Genomic DNA, 21,282 nt, shown 5'->3' with positions numbered 1-21,282 from the left:
TTGTAATGAGATCATTTGCTGGGTATGAGATTATCTACTTGGTTTCATCCTGCACCTCCATGGGGATGGTGAAATTATCATTTTCACCTTCGTCTTCACTCTCGTACTCATAAGGCCTCCCATTGGAACTTTTTTCCTCCCAGCCATGTGTTCAAGCTTCATGATCTAGAATACAGGTGCACAATCCGAAATACAAAATTTTGTATTTTGGATTGCGTAATCCAGAATATAAAATTTGTATTATGGATTATGCAATCCAAAATATAAAATTTGTATTTTGAATTGTGTAATACAAAACACAAGTTTTGTATTCTAGATTGTGCAATATGGAATGCACAAAATCACAAGTGTTATATTTCAAATTCTGTAATCCAGAAAGTTTTCGAATTCCACAATCCAAAATTGAAAAAAGAACATAGATTCATAAGGGTATTTTTGGGAATTACAGAATTATGGGGTCTAGGAATAAATTATGAGGGTGAAAGAAGAAATTCTTAAACAGTTATCATGGCAGTCATTTGACAAATTGGTGAAATATGCTCATTTCTTAGCCTTAAGTCATCCTATAAGAGCAACTAATGTGGCAAGTTCCTTAATGAATTATCAGATAATCACTAATAGAGATCCTATATTCATGAATGACTTGTTTAAGCTCCATGGGGTAGAGTTGTTTAGATCCACTGCTTTTCACCCTCAAACAGATAGAGAATTGAAAACCTTAAACAGAACTGTGGAGGGTTATCTAAGATGCAGTACTGGAGATAAGCCTACAAAGTGGGTGGATTATTTGAGTTATGCAGACTACTGGTACAACACCAAGTTCCATGCAACAACTGAAATGACCCCGCTTGAAGCATTATGTGCGTCATGCACCAACCATTAGTTCTCCCCTTCTTGTTTCTATTGTGCAAGCAGTGCACTGTATAGTGAAATACAAAGAAGAGATTGCTATGGCTGCTGCAGAAGAATTAGCAAAAAGCACAAGTAAGGATGAAGCATTATACTGACAAAAGAAAAAGAAAAAGGACTTTGCAGTTGGGGATTGGATGCACTTAAAGATCCAACCTCACAGACAACATTAATGCCTATGCAGCATTCCACAAATTGGCTGATAGGTACTATGGGCCATTTCAAATTTTGGAAAAAATTACACACGTTGCTTATAGGTTAGAACTACCTGAAATAGCAAAATTCATCATGTTTTTCACATTTCCTTATGAAGAAACACCATCGTGAAAGAAATGTGTAACATCCATACTGTTCACACGGTTCTTTTGAGTAGAGGCAAGAAAGTGAGTGAAGAATGATATGCAATTCAACCTTTAACAAAACCAAACTAATTACTAGTTCGTATATAAATAAATAATTTAATATATATATATATATATATAGACACAGACACACATGTGTATAATTATCTGTTTTACTATTATACCTAATCGATCCAAGTTTTAAAATATTCATTATTAAAAAAAAATACTCCTAACCAGGTAATTCCATAACGGTTTAAATAAATTATTGTGGTTCGTTTGTACAAAAAATGAATAAAAAACTCACGTTACAATTGCCAATATACATTTTGACCAACCTCATCACCCTTTAAATTCTCTTCATGAGGAACACAAAATTGGGTATGCAGCAATCTTATAGATGGTAGTTGAAGAGTGTCACCATTAAGAAGACTCAAATGCTGAACAGGTTAATGTGCCTAGTTTTACAAGACAGCTACACTCAAAATTAAAGTAAGAATCAGAGAGCTTGTTAAAGATCCACCATTGTAATACTGTGATAAGCACCCTGAATTTGTTGAATTGGTAGATGGAGCCAGTTCTGTGCCATTTATGCTGCTACCATTTTTTCCATAACTATCAATAAATATAGACACAAAAAAGTGATAAGAATATGCAACATTAAATTTTCAGCTTTTTGTGAAGAAATGAGAACTGGAAACTGAAAAAAAAGGGACCACTAATGTGTCAGGCAAAAGAGTAGGCAACTGGTACATACAATCAACAAATGAAGTTATATCAGGTATATAGATATCTACATGAGTTTGAAATTATACCTTCCAGGAAATATACAGGAACCATGACCTGTGACGATGAAAATAAAATAAATCAGTTATGTTAAAATGTATAACGACTTAAAAATGAGATTTGTGCATGCCGGGTTTTTTCTTATGTGTAACAGAACAGATATGAGCCAAATGGAAATGGTCAACAAAGGGAAAAGCTGCAAAAATAGCAGTAAGTAAAATGGTAAAAAAGTATTGACAACTTTAAGAGATTTTGTACCAAATGAGGTAAAAGAATGCTATCACGTACGTTTAAGTAACTAGAATTAAAGTAACCACTACTAGAATTTCTTAATGCTAGTGACTATTGGTAGCCAAACACACTTAATATCTTTTCAAGAAAATAAAAAGACACAGAAAATGGACATATCATGGCATCTATAATTTCAAAGATGGTTTTGAGACAATCTAATGATATTTGAATTTTACAATCTTACACATCTTGCATAAAATACTTTCCCCCAAATAATACTATAGGAACTTGGATATTACGTGGTGTGTAGGTCTCAAATCAAGTAGTATGAGATGTTTAGTAGAGTATATAAGTGTTTGATTCTCCTCTCTTAATAGTTAGACTGAGGGTTGGTTTCCCAAATACTTGGGTACTAATCATAACAGAAGTTTATCAAAATTTAAATTGCTTGTACCTCCATCATTCATTAAATCTAGTTATGTTGTGTTACATATGCAAGGGTACCAAGTGTAAGCTATAAGTGCTATCGAGAGTTTCTATACTGGAAAAACACAGCTTTTTCCAGAAGCCAGAATAAGTACTTCTAACTATGTCTACACTTGTGATGTAGTCCCTTCAATAAATGTATTGATACTTTTCTATCCCACAATGTAGATATGAGTTATAAGTTAAATGTAAAGACTCCTTACTTGGATTTGTAGTGGTGACAGAGGCAACTCCTTTGAAATCACAGGTCCCAGCAGATTTAGCCATCTGCTGATAATAAGCATTGATAGCATATGTAGCATGTGCAGCTACATTATTTGGATCATAACACGGTTGACCCTGCAGCAATGACGAACAATCCACCTTCCCCGGTCCACAAGCCCAATCAAGTGCAGCCTGAAGCAACTTAGTATCTGCATTACTCTTGGCAACACAAAAGGTTTGGTTTGTTGTGTCATTTGCAAATACAGTACCAGCATTAGTCAAGTGCAAGGTATACACTGGAGCTCCATTAGCATAAAACAGCCCCCAGTTATTCTCAGACACTGGACCTGTTCTCAAGTCTTCATTATAAAGCTCATAAATATAACTGCTAATTGCAATACCAGGTTGCTTAGGAGTTCCACTATTGTTAAGGACGTGCCTGATCAAGTTACTATTGTAAGTGCTAGCATTATCAATAGTTGCATCTGGCTCGGACGAATCTCCTTTGGAGGGCCATCCTGACTCGGTAACTAAAATAGGGATGTTGGTAAAGTTCAAATATGACATTGCAAAATAAGCAGCATCAACAACTGCATCAAAGACATTAGTATAATGCAGAAGGGTGTTGGAATCAATAGCTTCTTTATTTGGAGGCAAGGGCCGGAACAAAGCATAGTCTAGAGGGATTACAGCACCGGGTTTCATGAAATCATAATAAGGGTACACATTGAGCATAAGATATGAACCTGTTGATTGCAAAAATTTGAGCAAGGGAACCATGACAGGATCCCAAGATTTATTAAAAAATGCCTGAGAAGGTGGGAAAGAGTTAACCATGACAGAAGAAGAGTGTGGAGTGGAGACTTTGATTTGCTGATCAAGATTGGCTGCAACTAGAGCAGCTTGAAGGAATTTTAGTGCTGAGACTAGGACAGGAGCTGCATTGGTGAGTGATGTTAGGACTTCAGAACCAACTGCTATGGCAGTAATGTTGGTAGCAGGGACATGAGCAATGACATTGCGTGCAACCCAATTGGCGGCGGTGGCATTGGACTGACCAATGCCGAGAAGCTGGTCATTGGGAACAGAAACAATTACACGGATTCCTGTGTTGGCAAGTGCACGAAGCATGGCTCTGTCAGCATCATATAGTCTAACATGTTGAATACCTTGAGCCTTAAGAAGGGTCACAACCTCTGTTGGACTTGGCATGTTAGTCACATCTGTACCAATGTTGACACCAATAAAAGCATCTGCAGAGAACAACAACAAATGAAGCCTTTCATTTTCAGAGCAGTGAGTCAAAGTTACCACATGATAATGATGAAATAAAACAATGAATTGAATTTATAATAAGTAATGCAAATGCAGCACCACCCAAATGAAACAGAAAGAGAAAATGCACTTGTCCATGTTACAGCAAATCTAAAGATGTAAAATGATTCCTTTTCTTGGTCTTCCATGATTTCAAACACGTAGCTCTTACATGGCCAGTTGGTCATATAAATCATTAATTAAAATTTATAGCAAATCAAGAAAATGCAGTTAGATTTTCATTTAACTTTTAACATACGGATGCCAAAGCCGAAAAACAACCTTCAGAAACAAACAAAAAAAAGAATTAGTGGGAGAATAAGCAGTGTGGTGTGGGTGTGCTAAGAGATAGTTTTTCCTCCCATAATAGTTTGTTTACTTGCAATATTAAAAAACATACACAAATTGCTCATTATACTCGGCACCTTCCCTGCAGAAAGAAAATTATATAAAAACGAAAAATTCAATTAATAGCCTTGTTAGCAAAGACTAACAATGAAAGAAAATCACTTTTAAGAACACATTCACATTGAAACAAATTCATAGATATGTCAAAAACATAACAGATCTCCCTATTGATATAACCAATTTGATAATTTAATAGTACTACTATGCTACTAGTCCCTAATGCTATTCCATGGATTGCTAAGATATAAACTATGCTCACATGGCAGCAATTTTTAACTGCAAGTAAATTAGGCAACTGATCCATAACTCTAGGTTTTCAATGTGCATTGCCAGTATTTAATTTGTTGTTTGGTGCAACAAGAATATTCCAGCCACAGAGCATAACCTTGTTGTAAAATAGCTTTATACCAAAAAGTAATAAAAAGGAAATCTCAAACAACCACTTTCAGGCTAGTTTTTTTGTTGGTAATCAGTGACACAATCAGCTGACCAGAGGGATAATGTGTGCCACAAATATAAAAATATTACAATCCATGAAGTGTACATTTTTTAAGAATATGGGGAATTATTCAATTGTTTTAGAATCCAGGCCAATTTACCTGTCTACTTGTGAAGACAGCCAGCTATACATTTAGCTATAATTTTCAGCCCCACAAGTAAGACAGCTAGAAAAGAACAGTGAAGAATTAAATCCTTCCACAGTTTATCTTACAGCCAAAATACTGCAAGAACATAAAGAAGAAATCTTAAGAACAAAATGAATGTTAATTTACATTTTTCAGATTAAATGCAGAGGTTAGAATGATCCATGGTGTACTTTGATTATCAACTCTTATGGAAACTAGAGCTAAATGTTAATTCTAGCATGCTTTATTTAGCTTAATTGTAGAGAAATGATCACTTATTTTTCAAAAGTTTTCTGAAAAATTTAAAGCAAATAAGAGGGTCTGTTTGAATAACCTTTTTGTTCTCTAAAAATAAAAAGAATCAGACAGGGGCCTGGAAAGTGGATCAAACATGTTCAAAATAGTTACTTTTTCAAATAAGTTGAAACAAATATTGAGTTCTATTCACATAAATACTACTACCATTTCTCCCTAAGGGTATATAAGTCCATGACATTATTTTTTTTCACTAAAATGTGGCCAACTGCACCTACAAAAGAACTGTGTGATGAGTTGGGACGCAATGACATTATTCCCAAAATCCCACTAAAAGACAGGAAGGACAGAGAGTAGATTCTACACAAAGAAAAAATATAATTCCCAATCTTTCTATTTCAGCATTGTCATTTTCATGTTACATGCAACAAGGTTAAGCCTTAATAAACAGTAAAGCTAAAAAATTATGATTAGAATAACCACAAGAGAAGCAGAACTGCTGAAAAAGAACACTCCCTTTTTTAAAACACACTCTCTCTTCCTTTTGGTTCTTCTATAGATTGAAATCTATGTCATTTCACTAATCTGTAAATTACACCCATCAAAAGTAAAATGGGACCCACTCATTTAATGTGACTCATGTGAATTTCAGAGTTAAGAGTGTTCATAATGGCTTGTGTTACAGAATGAGTTGCTAATATTCCTCAAGAAGGTTTTACATTCACCACCTATAACAGAGGGAGAGAAATGTAACCCCACATGGAGAATCCTAAGCATGGTAGAAAAAAAAACACAACTTTCATAAGTAAAATGAGTACACTGATGAAAGCATAATGCCCATATAATGCACATATATATAAATATACACACACACAGAGAAAGAGAGAGAAGTCAGAGAATATTACTTAAAAATCATTAGATATATTAAAAAACCATTGAAGAATATTCAAATAGTTGGACAAAGGTGGAGGAATACCCAAAGGAACATGGAAATGGAAACTGAAAATAACTTTAAAGGAAACAAAGAAGGAAGAAAAGAGAAAAACTTACCTCCCAAAGCAGGTACAAATATTGCAAGCAGGTGAAAAATGATGAGAAGAGCCATCAAAGCTTGCTTAGGAAAAGCCACTGTGCTATAAACAGAAAGAGAGTGGTTCTTGTTGTAGTGTGGTGTGATTGCAGAATGGAGAACAATGTAAATGAAGTAGAAAAGTTGGAAGGATGAAGTAGAAGAGGAAAAAACAAAGAAAGATTGCAGCTTTAAGATGGTTGGAAGAGGTGAGAGAGAGAAAGTGGTGAGAAAGAAGAAGAAGATGTTGATTTGAGGTGTGATGTGAGGTAGAGGAAGAGGCTTGTCGTGGTCAAAGCTTTGATGAGGAAACTTGGATTTTGTATGGGTCTTAGCAACCAATGTGTTCTTAAAAAGAGTTCATGAAAAAAATAATATTAAAAGTTGGCAAACTCTAACCAGGAATGTAGTGTATCATATAAAAAGGATTTTATTATTATTTATAGGAATAATTCATTCACTAAAATATGTGTCTTTTGGAATCATTTTTTGAACTCTAAGCTTATTTGTTCTTTATTTTATATTAAATTATTATAATTATTTATAATTTTATTTTAAATAAAATTAAAAACAAAAATTAAGATTAATTTTAAATAATTATAAACTTAATATATCAACATTTCTTTTATATACATTTTTTAAATTGAAATTTTATTTTAATAGTTCACTCTGTTTTATTTATATTGTGATCTATTATAATTGTACTATGTATAGAAAAACAATATAGGTACAGTTGCAAAAATATTAGAGTTTTACTTGTGATTCTGTTTTTGTAAAAATAAAATATTTTTATACTTATATTTTTTAGATGTTTAATTTGTATTTTAAAAGACTATATGTTTTACATAGACTCACTCTTGAGTTTACAGTAAAATATAAAATATATAATTTTGTGAGAGTATTATAATTATGATTTTTTTTAATATTACTCATAAATTCAAAGTAGATAATTATTAATAATATTTGTACGTTACATCATAAAAAAAATTAATGATCTTTATTATTAATTGAATATATTTAATTTTTAAATTTTTTTATATATTATTTTATAAAAATATAAAAAAAACTGTACAAAATTGTTACATCCAAATTTCTGACAGGAAAAGGCTTTGCATGTAAAACTAGTGGGGCACGATTTCTATGAACCTAAACAAACAGATAAAATCTGATTTTTTTTCTTTTAATTTAGTTTATTTCAGAAAAAAAAAAAAAAAAAAAAAAAAAAACTTCTATTTCATGATAAGGCTGTTAATAAGTGTATTCCTTAAGTAACTGAAAGTAAATTTTTGTTATTGAAATATGTAATATGTTTTGATGGATTTTTTTTAATATTTTTTTATTTCTTTTATAGGAAAACCTTTTATTTTTTTATTAAGTACTCCTCAGATAATGATTAAGATTAATATGTTAAGAGAAATACTAAATTTAGATAATGATTAAGTACTCCTCAGATAATGATTAAGATTAATATGTTAAGATGCAAATTTAATTTAGATATTTTGGTCTCGCATTAATTTTTAATATATTATGAAAAAAAAATGATAGAAGTGCATTTAAGATTTTAGACATTGTTCAAATTGATAAAAGACTTGTACAAAAAAAGAATATAATGAAGTATTGATTATATAGTCTACCAACATCATTTTTAATTGTAGAATTTATACATTAAATTATCTGTACATACATTAATAAGTATCTAAACAATATTTTAAATTTTAAAAATAATACAAAACTGTTTTGAAAAATATATTTAAAACTTGATATTAGAAAATACACATTATGTGTGTGAGAGGGATCCAAGGATGAGAGTGATATTAGTTAGTACTGCAGAGACGACAAGAAACTCAGGCTTTAATTATGGAAATGTTTGATTTAGTGTTGGTATGTGAATGAAAGAGGTGTTATGTGTGTGAAATGTGAATGCTGCTGTTCTAATACACCTGCTCTATTCTCTCATTGGATCTTTGCCTGCCTCATCATGTTATTAAATACGTATTTAATGTTCAATATTATTTTTTTTCAAAATAAATATTTTTAAGAAAAAAAGTTACACTAATAAATTTGTTATCCAAGTAGAGGGTGACAAATCAGGTTAGTCATCCGCTAAAAGTGCAACAAGACAGGAGAGAGTGAGTAGTTAAAGTTATATATAGATTGAAATTAATAATTTATTTTGTTATAGAATGAATTAGGACTGATCACTTTTATATTTTTTTTATTTGGATATATTTGTTTGATTGTGATTATTAATATTATTTCTTAAACAATAAAATGTAAAAAAATTAATAAAACTGAATAAATTTTAATATTTTAATAAAAAAAGTTTAATATTTAAAAAAATAAAATAAATATCAATAATATTTTAACAAATAGTGTATAAAGATATTAATGTAAATAAAGTTTTATATAAAACATTAACTATCATTAAATTTAATTTTTAAAAACATAAAATTTTTCTTTAAAAATAAAAAGGTAAAAAAAAAAACAATAAAATTGAATCACACTTTAGTATTATAATAAAAAAATTAATACTTAACAAAATAAAGTAAGTATCAACAATATTTTAATGGATCAGATGATGTATAAAGAGATTAATGTAAATAAATTTTTATATAAAATATTAACTACCATAAATTTTAATTTTTTTTATTAAAACTTTCATGTTAGACATCACTATACGACTTGACATCTCAGCTAGGTTCACACATCAAGTTACAACAATCATCTATCACATGAAAAAGTATTATTAAAAAAAGAAAGAAAATACAAAAAAAATTATAAAAGGATTAGACCAAAACTCATATGTTAACAAAAACGATACATAGGTAAATTATACTTATTCATAAAGAATTCTAAGAACAGACTAGATGTAAACCTATTATACCAATGAAATTATTCTCTATGAATAAATAATAAATTAGTCAACTTATCAGCACACACATTCCCTTCAGGAAAAATAAGAGTAACCCTAAACCTGATTTTCCCACACTAATTAAAACAAGTATTTCATCGATTACGAAGCATCCACGAAATGTTAGTCCTAGCACTAAATGCAACACAAACCAAGGCAGAATCACATTCAAGCCATACATTAGTAAGCCCCATCTTTTGAGCTCCCTCCATAGCATGTATAACTCCATAAAACTTAGCAACCATAGTAGTATGAACTTCAAGAAACGCAGAGAAAGCTCCAATAAACTCTCTCATACTCCCATGGAAAATACCTCCACAAGTAGCAAGACCAAGATATCCCCTAGTTGTCCATTAGTGTTAATTTTAACCTAGCCTGGTGAAGGGAACTCCCATATAACAGGAAGAGGACAAATAACTTTACCAGTACAAATATTAATACCAAAAAGCTTAATCACATTGAAATCCAACATATTCATTGAAGCTTTAGACGAATTTCCCACTAGACAAGTTAAATCTTTAATTACTGAAATAGCCCTAGAAACATCAATCTTATCCTGAAATCTAGCATAATTCTTCATACGTCATATCATACAAATAGAAAAAGTTATCACAACCAACTTAATCAATTTAACCAAAGGACTATCATCACTCTTAATAAAAGAAAGAAGATCATCCTTATTGGAGAAATGAGAAGTAAGAAAAATCTGTCGAACCCAACTCTAAATATGCAAAGCATTAGAACATTCAAAAAAATAAATGTTGAATAGATTTCTCGTGTTTTTCACAAAGTGTACACATAGAACATATTTGTAAACTTTTATTCTTAATATGTTGATTTGTAGGAAGCCGCCTATGAAAAACATTCCAGAGTACTAAAGTTTTGGAAGGTGGAAATATATGAAGACCGAATGAATTTACCCCAACCACAAGGAACTCCTCGTTCAAAAAAAAAAATTCTTAGCCGATTTAAGAGTGAAACGACCAAAGTCATCTAGAATCCAATTAGGAATATCATGTTCCTCCCTAACTGTCCCGACCAGTTCTCGATCATCGACCCAGAGACTAACCTCAGACATCGCGCACCGATGCTTAGCAATGGAAGGGGGCCACGTGAGGTGGGTCCCAAACGCACCTACCAGGGGATTGGTTAGTCTTTGATATTGGTATCCTAAGCCCCGATGTTGGAGATCAATCTCGGACCTCGCCAGTAGAAGGAGAAGATCGGACATCGGTCATCTGAATGTCGTAAAGGGCCACGTAAGGTGGGCCCTAGAGTTATGATAAGTTAACCGTTAAAGACATGAGATGTGGGGGAAGCCTAAGTCACGAGGGATCATGCACGTGATGTGCATAGCGCATGAAGGCGCGACACGTATTAATAATCCTGGGAGGCGTTAAAGCCCATTAGGGTTAGGGTTCCAGGGAAGCTGCATGCATGGCACGTGAATACTTAGGGCACCCACGAAGAAGATGGCGTCAGAGAATAGGTGCACAAATTGGTACCCAAGCGGCCACTCTGTTATTTATTGCACTCCAGTTGAGGAAGGTTCCATGTGCCAGATACGCTAAGATTATTGCACAGGGACATTTTCCAAGGAACCCTAGATAAGGGTAATAACACAAAGGTAAACCCTAGTTTCAGCCTATATAAAGGGTGTTAAGAACCCTAGCAAGGTATGCTGAAGCTATTCTATACACTTGGTGTTTCTTTGCCCTAATACTAACTTGAGCGTCGGAGTGCAAACGGCTGCTAGGGCGCCCCTTTGTCTTTGCAGGTGAGAGGTTTCTTAATCAAGAAGGTACGATTGTCAAGCAAGATCGAAGGGTCAAAGCAGCTGTTGGAGTCAACCAGCAGAGCGAGTCAACCGGCAAGAACATTTGGCGCCCACCGTGGGGTCCGCTAAAGAAAGGTCCCACTCGCAATCACGTTAGGAATCTTTACCTACAATATGAGGAGTATGAGGCAAGGAACCGCTAGATCCGCAGGAATTGTGCCTCTTGGAGTGGACACGTTACCACGTAGTAAATCTTGGACACGATGCGTGCCCTCCAAGCAGAAGTAGCAGCATTACGAGCAAACAACGCAGAACTACGCAGAGCCAATGAAGAACTGCGCAGGGATTTGCAACAAGTAGGGGAGCGCGCAGCAAACGAACATGCCCCACCTGTACCGCTTAGGGCACGTCCCATTCCGTTCTCACAAGTGATCATGAATACGGCGTTACCAACAACGTCTCTAGGCCCAAAAGTCTCCTTCACAGGAGTAGAGGACCCAGAGGCCCATCTCACGGCGTTCCACACCCAAATGATGTTTACAGGAGGATCTAACGCTGTTTACTGCAAGTTGCTTATGAGCACGTTGTCAGGTGCGGCGTTGGAATGGTTTGTTAGCCTTCCTGACGGGCACATCACCACCTTTGACCAATTCGCAACACTGTTCAGGGAGCAGTACCTTGTTAACAAGGCCCTCACCCGGGTTTCTTATGACGTTTTTGACGTCAAACAATACCAGGGGGAGTCCATGAAGGACTACCTGAACAGGTTTGGGGTCCAAGTGGTGAGATTGAAACCCATTGATGAGGCCATGATGGTGCACGCCTTCATCAAAGGGATGTTGCCTGGACCTTTCAGCGAATCGTTGCTAAGATTCTACCCGAAGACGTTCACTGAGATTAGACGTCGAGCCTTAGCACACATCGCCGCAAATGATCGGGTAACACAGAAACAAGGTCTTGTCGGTCCTGTCCGACCTCGCGAGGTGGCACGACTTCAACCTATGAGGGTGCACGAGGCAACCACAGAGAAAAAAGGGGCGGGAAAACCCTACAAACGGGTCCAGGCAGGGACGCGCACACGAAGGGACTCATCCCCAAAGCATAATTTCAAGTGGAACTCAAGGAGTTGATCGCTATCTCGAACATAGCGACGAGGCTGAAGGTACCAGCGAAGACCGATAGGAAGATGAAGCCCAACAAGAACGCTTGGTGTGAGTTTCACCAGGCAAATGGCCGCTACATACGTAATTGCTTGGCCTTGGCACACCAACTAGATGAGCTGGTGAAAAGCGGTTTCTTAAAGGACTATCTTCAAGAGGCGCAAGACGACTAGGCGTTAGTAACCGCAGGGGCGGATCAAGGGCACGAGGTGTCTATCCACGGGGAGGTAAACACCATCTCAGGAGGATTCTCAGGGGAAGGGTGCACTGCCTCCCAACGAAAGAAGTATGCACGAGGCGTAATGGTGGTAGAGGTACAACAGGTAGACCAAGGCTGACCTCCAAGATGTCATACCCCATGACAATGACCCGGTAGTGATTTCACTAGTCACAGTAGGAAGGAAGGTGCACCGTGTCCTCGTGGACCAAGGAAGTTCAGCCGACGTGATGTTCTTGACGACCTTCAACCAGTTACAACTGTCCACGAACCAGTTAAGGCCCTACACTGGATGTTTGCATGGTTTTGCAAGGGACCAGGTGGAGGTTCGTGAGCACATCGAGTTGAGGACAACGTTCACGGATGGCACGACTTTGCGCACTACCAACATCAGGTATCTCGTTGTTAATGCTCCCTCGGCCTACAATATATTGTTAGGTAGGTCAGCTTTAAACAGGATAGGAGCAATTGCCTCCACAAGGCATATGAAGATGAAGTTGCCTTCCCTTGAGGGTGCGGTGATCACCATTAAATCTGACCAAAAAGAGGCGAAGAAGTGCTACGAAAACAACCTCAAAACGAAGAGAGGGGCATTTGTTGTCACTACCAGACCCCCAAGAGAAGACGGGGTGACCCGCGTAGAGATCGCCCGGGAGAACCGACCTGAGCCCGCAAAAGACGTGGTAGAAAGAGAGATCGGTGGGAAGACGTTTAAACTTGGGCGGTCCTTAACTCAAGAGTCACAGGATCAGGTTGCTGAGGTCATAGCACGACACCTTGACCCTATCGCATGGTCTGCCTCTAACATGCCCGGTATAGACCCTGACTTCTTGTGTCACCGTCTCACCATGGACCCCCATGTCCGACCTGTTCTCCAGAGAAGGCAAAAATTCAACGAAGAAAGGCGTCGGTTCATACGAGAAGAGACGAAGAAGCTATTGAAGGCTAACTACATTAGGGAAATTCAGTACCCCGAGTGGCTAGCCAATGTGGTACTAGTAAAGAAGGCCAGCAGAAAGTGGAGGATGTGTGTTGACTTCACGAACCTCAACAAGGCCTGTCCAAAGGATTCTTACCCGCTGGCCAGTATTGATGCTTTGGTGGACAGCGCCTCCGGATGCAGATTACTCAACTCCCTGGATGCCTTTTCTTGTTACAACCAGATCATGATGCACCCCAGGGACGAGTGCAAGACAACATTCATGACAAAACTGTCTTGTTATTGCTACAAGGTCATGCCCTTCGTGTTAGAATATATGGCCTTAAACGAGAGCGGGGTGAATTGTTTAAAGGGGTTTTCGCAAAGTTTTTAGGCTAGAATGAAATCCTTTGCAAGAAATCAGATTAGGAATTTAGTTAGCCAAGAAACAAAGCACAATTCAGCAAAGCACCAGAAAAACAATCGGTTGTTTATACCAGTAAAACAATAACAACTGAATTTAAATGAGTTTAAGGGAAGAAAGAGATACACAAACAATTTATACTGGTTCACTCTTAAACCAAGAGCTACATCCAGTCCCTAGAATCCACTGGGCAATCCACTAAGCAATCAAATACAAATTACACACAAAACCACCAAAGTAGTGACCTTGAACCCCTCAAGAAACACACTTCCTTTGGCACATCACACACCAAGAATGTTGATCTTGACAACTTCAAGAGCACACAACACTTCTTCGCTCACAACACCAGAAAATACAAAGTATTCAGAATGAATTACACTTATTTACAGAATGAACTGAAATCAATACATATGTAATCCTATTCCACTATCTCTTGAGAAAACCAAAGCTGAATAGTGAATGTTCAAATCTTGAAAGCAATCTCTCTCAAATTGAAAAACTCAAATATGTTTTTCTTGTTTGTTATAAAACATAAACAAACTATTTATAGCTTTCAAAGATTGGTCAAAGCATTTAAAACAGGAGCGTATTCAGTTTGAAAATCATTTAAAGCACATTCAACTAACAAAACAAATTCTGTTAGGATTTTCAAACAAACAATCGATTGAAAGCACGAAACAATCGATTGTTTTGGTTTGACAACAAGTCAACCAACCAAAACCGTTTTCAACCTTTTCAAAAACACCTAAGAGTAAAACAGTCGGTTGTTTCGACAAAACAACAGGTTGTTTTTCACTTAGTTTGAAAAACACTTTAAACTTAAAATATTTGAAAACACTTTAGCTTTAGATTCAACAAAGAGTGGATTACATAGATAAACTACCCAGATCCTATCCTAAACACAGTAGCAACTTCAGTCTTCCATCAAACACTAGGATTTGGATTCTTGAAAGCCTTTGATCACACTTGATTCACCTGGTTGCTTGTGTTGGACTTGTTTGAATTTGAAGCAGTTCCTGCAAAACAAAGTTTAAGAAATATACAACATCTATGGCAGCAGATTAGAATAGCACATAGCTTGTGTTCTGCTTAACCAATAGAACAGAGAGAAAAAAACAACCAAAAAGGCAAACCAAGGTAAACCATAAATCATCAGCAGCAGCAAAAATAACAACCATTTAAACAGATAGAGTTTGCAGATTTTAAGACAACACAACATAAAATTCTCCCCCTATTTGTCTTCAAAAATAGACTATAAGAAGAGATAAAACAGAAATTGTTCCAAATAAAACAGAATACAAAAGGAATAGCAATAAAACTGTTACAGAGCAAAAACAATCGGTTGTTTCGAGCATTCAACTGGTTGTTTTTCTTCAGTCATCCTTGCCATATTGCAGCTCAAAGATCTGGTTCTGAACAACTTCAATTATCCAGGGTCTGAAAGCAAGTGTCCATGCTCTGATATTTGTTGTCAATGCTCTGGAAATTTGTCACACAAAGATCATGGAGATTTCTTTGATTTTCAGCAAAACCATCAAGTTTATCCACCATGTATCTTTCAAAAGAAGACATTGAGGGAATCTCATCCCCTTGATGTCCTGCACTTGTTCCAGCATCAAAGTTAGTTGCAAGTTGTTCTTCATTGTGGATATCCATATCAGCAGCTTGATCTTCTTCATCAAAATCAGCAGTTGCAACACTTATGGAACCACCATGATTATCATCTTTGCTCACCCATCTTCCATTTATCTTGGTGAATCCCATTTTGTTTAGTGAACAATTGTTCACTTCTTGTGTTGATTTTACCAACTCAGAGGTTTCATCTTCAAGATTCACTTCAAAATAGAGCAGAAATTTAGAGATTAAAACAACATAGGGATAATGGTACTCACTTAACCTCATGGACTTTTGCATATGTTCTTTGATGATATGAATCCAGTTGATCTTGATTTTCTTCATGATGCTGTAGATATAGACAAGATCTTCTTCTGTTAAAACAGAATGGTTGCTCCCCCTTGGAGTTAGAATCCAAGTGACAATGAGAGCCAACACCCTTTCATCTAACTTCAATCCTCCAACAGAACAAGTTCTTACTTGAACTTGTGGATTCTTCAAACAACTTTTGTAGTATTGAATCTTGTTGAAATCTTCCACAAAACCAAGATTTCCTTTATTGATTCTAAGACCAACATACTTCAACCTAGGTACAACAACCCATACATCATGGGTAATCTCCATGTCTACAACTTTAACATGTGAAACAAGATTGTTTCCTTCAAACTTTAAGTTTGTGTAGAATACTCGAATTAAATCTGGATAAATGTTTAAAGGGGTTTTCGCAAACTTTTTAGGCTAGCATGAAATCATTTGCAAGAAATCAGATTAGGAATTTAGTTAGCCAAGAAACAAAGCACAATTCAGCAAAGCACCAGAAAAACAATTGGTTGTTTATACCAGTAAAACAATAACAACTGAATTTAAATGAGTTTAAGGGAAGAAAGAGATACACAAACAATTTATACTGGTTCACTCTTAAGTCAAAAGCTACATCCAGTCCCCAGAATCCACTGGGCAATCCACTAAGCAATCAAATACAGATTACACACAAAACCACCAAAGAAATGACCTTGAACCCCTCAAGAAACACACTTCCTTTGGCACAGCACACACCAAGAATGTTGATCCTGACAACCTCAAGAGCACACAACACTTCTTGGCTCACAACACCAGAAAATACAAAGTATTCAGAATGAATTACACTTGTTTACAGAATGAACTGAAATCAATACAGATGTAATCCTATTCCACTATCTCTTGAGAAAACCAAAGTTGAATAGTGAATGTTCAAATCTTGAAAGCAATCTCTCTCAAATTGAAAAACACAAATATGTTTTTCTTGTTTGTTATAAAACATAAAAAAATTATTTATAACTTTCAAAGATTGGTCAAAAGCATTTAAAACAGGAGCGTATTTAGTTTGAAAATCATTTAAAGCACATTCAACTAACAAAACAAATTCTGTTAGGATTTTCAAAACAAACAATCGATTGAAAGCACAAAACAATCGATTGTTTTGGTTTGACAGCAAGTCAACCAACCAAAACCGTTTTCAACCTTTTCAAAAACACCTAAGAGTAAAACAATCGGTTGTTTCGACAAAACAACAGGTTGTTTTTCACTTAGTTTGAAAAACACTTTAAACTTAAAAGATTACACAGATAAACTACCCAGATCCTATCCTAAACACAGTAGAAACTTCAGCCTTCCATCAAACACTAGGATTTGGATTCTTGAAAGCCTTTGATCACACTTGATTCAACACTTCAGACTAAAGAATGCAGGGACCACCTACCAGCGGTTGACGAACAGGGTACTAGCGTCGATGTTAGGGCGAAATGTCCAAGCCTACGTAGATGACATGGTGGTCACCTGCCAGCTGAATGAGCAGCATGTAACCGACCTGGAAGAACTATTCACCACGATAGCGAAGTACAGGCTGGAGCTGATCCCGGAGATGTGCGTGTTCGAAGTTGAGGCAGACAAGTTCTTGGGTTTCCTACTCACTGAACGAGGGATAGAGGCAAATCCCGAGAAGTGAACTGCTATAATAGCCATGAGGACCCCGATCTCGGTGAAAGAAGTGCAGCAGTTGACAGGGCGCATGGTCGCTCTGTCCATATTCGTATAGGCAGGAGGAAACAAGGGGCACGCTTACTTCCAGTGTCTGAAGAGAAACAACAGGTTTGTATGGACCTGGGAGTGCGAAGAGGCGTTTGTGAAGCTGAAGGAGTACCTGGCCAGTCCACCGATGTTGTGCAAGCCAGAGCCAGGTACCCCTCTCCGCCTATACTTCATGGTCACAGAGAAGGCAATCAGTTCAGTCCTATTACAGGAGCAAGACCAAATGCAGAGGTCGATCTACTTCGTCAGGAAGGTGTTGCAAGGGCCAGAGGTGAGATACCTGGCCTTAGAAAAAGCAGCTCTGGCAGTAGTATTCTCAGCGCGAAGACTCTGCCACTACTTCCAGAGCTTCACCGTGATAGTAATGACGGACCTCCCAATTCGCAAGGTCCTGCAAAAGCCAAATGTGGTAGGCAGAATGGTACGATGGGCGGTAGAGCTGTCTGAGTTTGACGTACAGTATGAGTCTAGAGGCCTCATCAAGGGCCAGATTTATGTTGACTTTGTGGTAGAACTCTCCTCGGCAGCCACACACCAAGAGGGAGCAGGCTTCAGATGGGTGCTTTCTGTAGATGGTTCCTCAAACCAACAAGGTAGTGGAGGTGGTGTCATCTTGGAGGGACCAGATGGGTTGCTGATCGAGCAGGCCCTACAGTTTGCTTTCAAGGCCAGTAACAACCAAGCAGAATATGAGGCCCTAATCGCTGGAATGTTGTTGGCCAAGGAGATGGGAGCAAAGGGGTTGTTAGTAAAGAGTGATTCTTTGTTAGTTACAGGCCAAGTCACGGGGGAGTACCAAGCTAAAGACCCTCAAATGGCCACATACTTGGAATATGTCCAGGTCCTGAAGGAGTCGTTCGAAGTGTTCGAGTTAAAGAACAAAATGCCCGAGCTGACTTGCTTGCAAAGCTCGCCAGTTCGGGCAAGGGGGGCAGCCAAAGGACGATGATTCAGGAGACCCTGAAGACACCTCGAACTACCATGAACAATATGACAGAAGTCCAACAGGTTAGCACATCGGAAGGGATGAGGAGGAGTCATCGGTCGTTAACACAGGAGACGGTGAAAACACCCAGAATAAGCAGGTACCCGGTTGCTGGGGAGATAGCGCCGCAAATTTACCAAGTCGAATCAGGAGAAACCTGGATGACGGCCTACCAACGCTACTTGGCCGATGAAGTACTCCCGCTAGAACCTGCAGAAGCTCGGAAAATCAAGAAAAATTCGAGCAAGTACACCCTGATCGATGGGAAGTTGTTAAGGCATGGATTCACCCATCCTATCCTGGTATGTGTAGACGGTGAACAATGCACGTGCATCATGGCAGAACTACATGAAGGGATATGCAGTAGCCACATCGGTGGTCGATCCCTCTCATCAAAGGCCATTCACGCAGGGTATTACTGGCCAACGATGAGGGAGGATTGCACGAGGTACGCCCAGTGGTGCAAGCAGTGCCAACAACATGCTGATTGGTACAAAGCGCCCCAGAGGAGTTGAGATCGATCTACAACTCATGGCCATTTCATACCTGGGGGATCGATATTTTGGGGCCTTTTCCTTTGGGGGTGCGACAGATGAAGTACCTCGTGGTTGCCATACAATACTTCACGAAGTGGATCGAGGCTGAGCCCGTGACACAGATCACAGCCCACAAGGTCCAACACTTCGTATGGAAGATCCCGAAGAGGTTGGTATCTGACAACAGTACCCAGTTTGCAAGCCAGCAATTGGGCAAGCTATGTACAGAGCTGGGAGTGAAACAGGTTTTCGTTTCAATAGAACACCCCCAAACGAATGGACAACTCGAGTCGGCCAACCGAGTTCTGCTCAAGGGCCTGAAGAGAAAGCTAGACAAAGCCAAGGGGACCTGGGCGGAAGAAGTTCCTAGAATCGTGTGGGCCTACCACACCACCCCCTACTCCACAACCAGGGAAACACCATTCAGCTTGGTATACGGTTCAAACGCTATGATTCCGGAAGAAATCCAGGAAAACTCACCGCGTTTCCAGAATTGCGTAGTCGAGGAGTGCAACGAAGAAAGAAAGGTAAACTAGGACCTACTAGATGAAGTAAGGGAGGAAGCAAGGATTAAGGCTGAAGCCTTGAAAATGAGGGTGGAGTACAAGTATAGCTCCAAGCTGAGACCTCGGATGTTCCAGGTTGCCGACCTGGTGATGCGGAAGGCCCACCCGTACTAGTTAGAAAACAAGTTATCTCCCAAGTGGACTGGCCCTTTCAGAGTAACGGAGGCCCTTGGGAATGGAGCATACAGGCTCGAAACGTTAGAGGGTGGCGCGATCCCTCATAATTGGAACGCGACCAATCTGAAGTTTTATTTTAGTTAAAAACATTTTGCATTGTACACGTTTAAGGGGGCACTCTTTTTCCCTCATAAGGGTTTTTTAACGAGGTCACCCGAATAAAATTCTAGTTGTTCAGTTAAGAAATGTGCATTGCAGTTAATGAACCTCTCCCTTGAAGTGATACACATGGAGTAGAGATAGTTTGGTTTTCCCAATAAGCCCCTATTGTGTAAGTTCACCGAGGCGAAGAATAGTATGGTTCTCCAATTAAATGAACCTATCCCTTGAAGTGATACGCGGAGAATGGAGGTAGTTTGGTTTTCCCAATAAGCCCCTCTCGTGTAAGTTCACCATGGTAAAAAATAATATGGTTCTCCAGTCAAATGAACCTCTTCCTTGAGGTAATGTGCCTAGGTCGTGAATAGTATGGTTCGATGATGAACCTCCCTCTTGCGCAAGTTTACCAAGGTTGAGAACAAGTATGGTTCAAACGTTGAAGGCTTGCCCCCTTGACTTTTTACAAGCAAGGTCGCGGCCAGTTATTCAGGGCTGCCCCTTGACTTTGTACAACAAGGATGAGGTCGGTAAGAGTCGTTCACCTGAGTTAGAGACACCAAGACGGGAGAAGTATGGTTCCTTAGGGCCTCCCTCTTGCGTAGTACCTCCGGGGTAGAACAACATGGCTCACCAGTTAAGTTCACCCTTACCTTCGTGATGCAGGATCAAAATCGGAGCCAAAGTCAAGAACGGTGTAGTTCACCAGTATTTCCAGCATGGTATTCCCGTCAACCCAAGGAAGGTAGGGACGAGATTAACAAGGTCGCCTTGCTTCGCAAGAAGAAGATCAAAAAACAGCGAGAGGGGATTACCCTCGAACAAAGGTTGAGCCAATTAAGGGATTCGCGCACATAGGATGAGGCATACAAGTCAAAATGTGCTACCTAAAAGGCGAACCTAGGTTGAAGGCCCTATTATTTGAAATCAATACGAGCAAAAGCAGAGAAGCGCAGCGGCTAAGACAAGCAGTTAAAATAAAGATAAATATTTATGTACAAAGGGTAGATTGTTCTTCAAAAAGACAGAGTTACAAATGGTTACTCTCTCAACACAAGTTGCCCATCAACAACGCACTTGGACTCGCCGAAAGGGGTAAGATCCACCTTAGGGTGCACGCAGGCAAACTGAGCGATGACATCTTGGAACCCCTCACCGTAAGCATCAGTAGCATCATTAGTGAGTTCCTCCTTTGTCTTTTTGA

The 21,282-nt window shown here is 38.0% G+C and overlaps 3 protein-coding genes across 3 annotated transcripts; 2 read left to right on the top strand and 1 right to left on the bottom strand.

Annotated features, from left to right (window-relative positions):
- Positions 1-1,491: 1,491 nt before the first annotated feature.
- On the bottom strand, positions 1,492-6,958 carry LOC137837322 (glucan endo-1,3-beta-glucosidase 3-like). Its single transcript, XM_068646301.1, has 4 exons — positions 6,611-6,958; positions 2,957-4,210; positions 2,066-2,093; positions 1,492-1,865 (listed from the first exon to the last, which is right to left on the bottom strand). The coding sequence occupies exons 1-4, from the start codon at positions 6,663-6,665 to the stop codon at positions 1,715-1,717; spliced, it is 1,488 nt and encodes a 495-aa protein (XP_068502402.1). The 5' UTR covers positions 6,666-6,958; the 3' UTR covers positions 1,492-1,714.
- Positions 6,959-12,924: 5,966 nt separating this feature from the next.
- On the top strand, positions 12,925-14,007 carry LOC137838316 (uncharacterized). Its single transcript, XM_068647565.1, has one exon. The coding sequence runs from the start codon at positions 12,925-12,927 to the stop codon at positions 14,005-14,007; it is 1,083 nt and encodes a 360-aa protein (XP_068503666.1).
- Positions 14,008-18,663: 4,656 nt separating this feature from the next.
- On the top strand, positions 18,664-19,218 carry LOC137838315 (uncharacterized). The gene has a single exon (XM_068647564.1). It carries the CDS (start codon positions 18,664-18,666, stop codon positions 19,216-19,218), a length of 555 nt encoding a protein of 184 aa, XP_068503665.1.
- Positions 19,219-21,282: the final 2,064 nt, after the last annotated feature.

Source organism: Phaseolus vulgaris, chromosome 4 (genome assembly GCF_000499845.2).
Source record: "Phaseolus vulgaris cultivar G19833 chromosome 4, P. vulgaris v2.0, whole genome shotgun sequence".
NCBI lineage: Eukaryota > Viridiplantae > Streptophyta > Magnoliopsida > Fabales > Fabaceae > Phaseolus > Phaseolus vulgaris.
The sequence above is the reverse complement of the archived record's forward strand: the minus strand, read 5'-3'. Positions and strand labels throughout refer to the sequence as shown.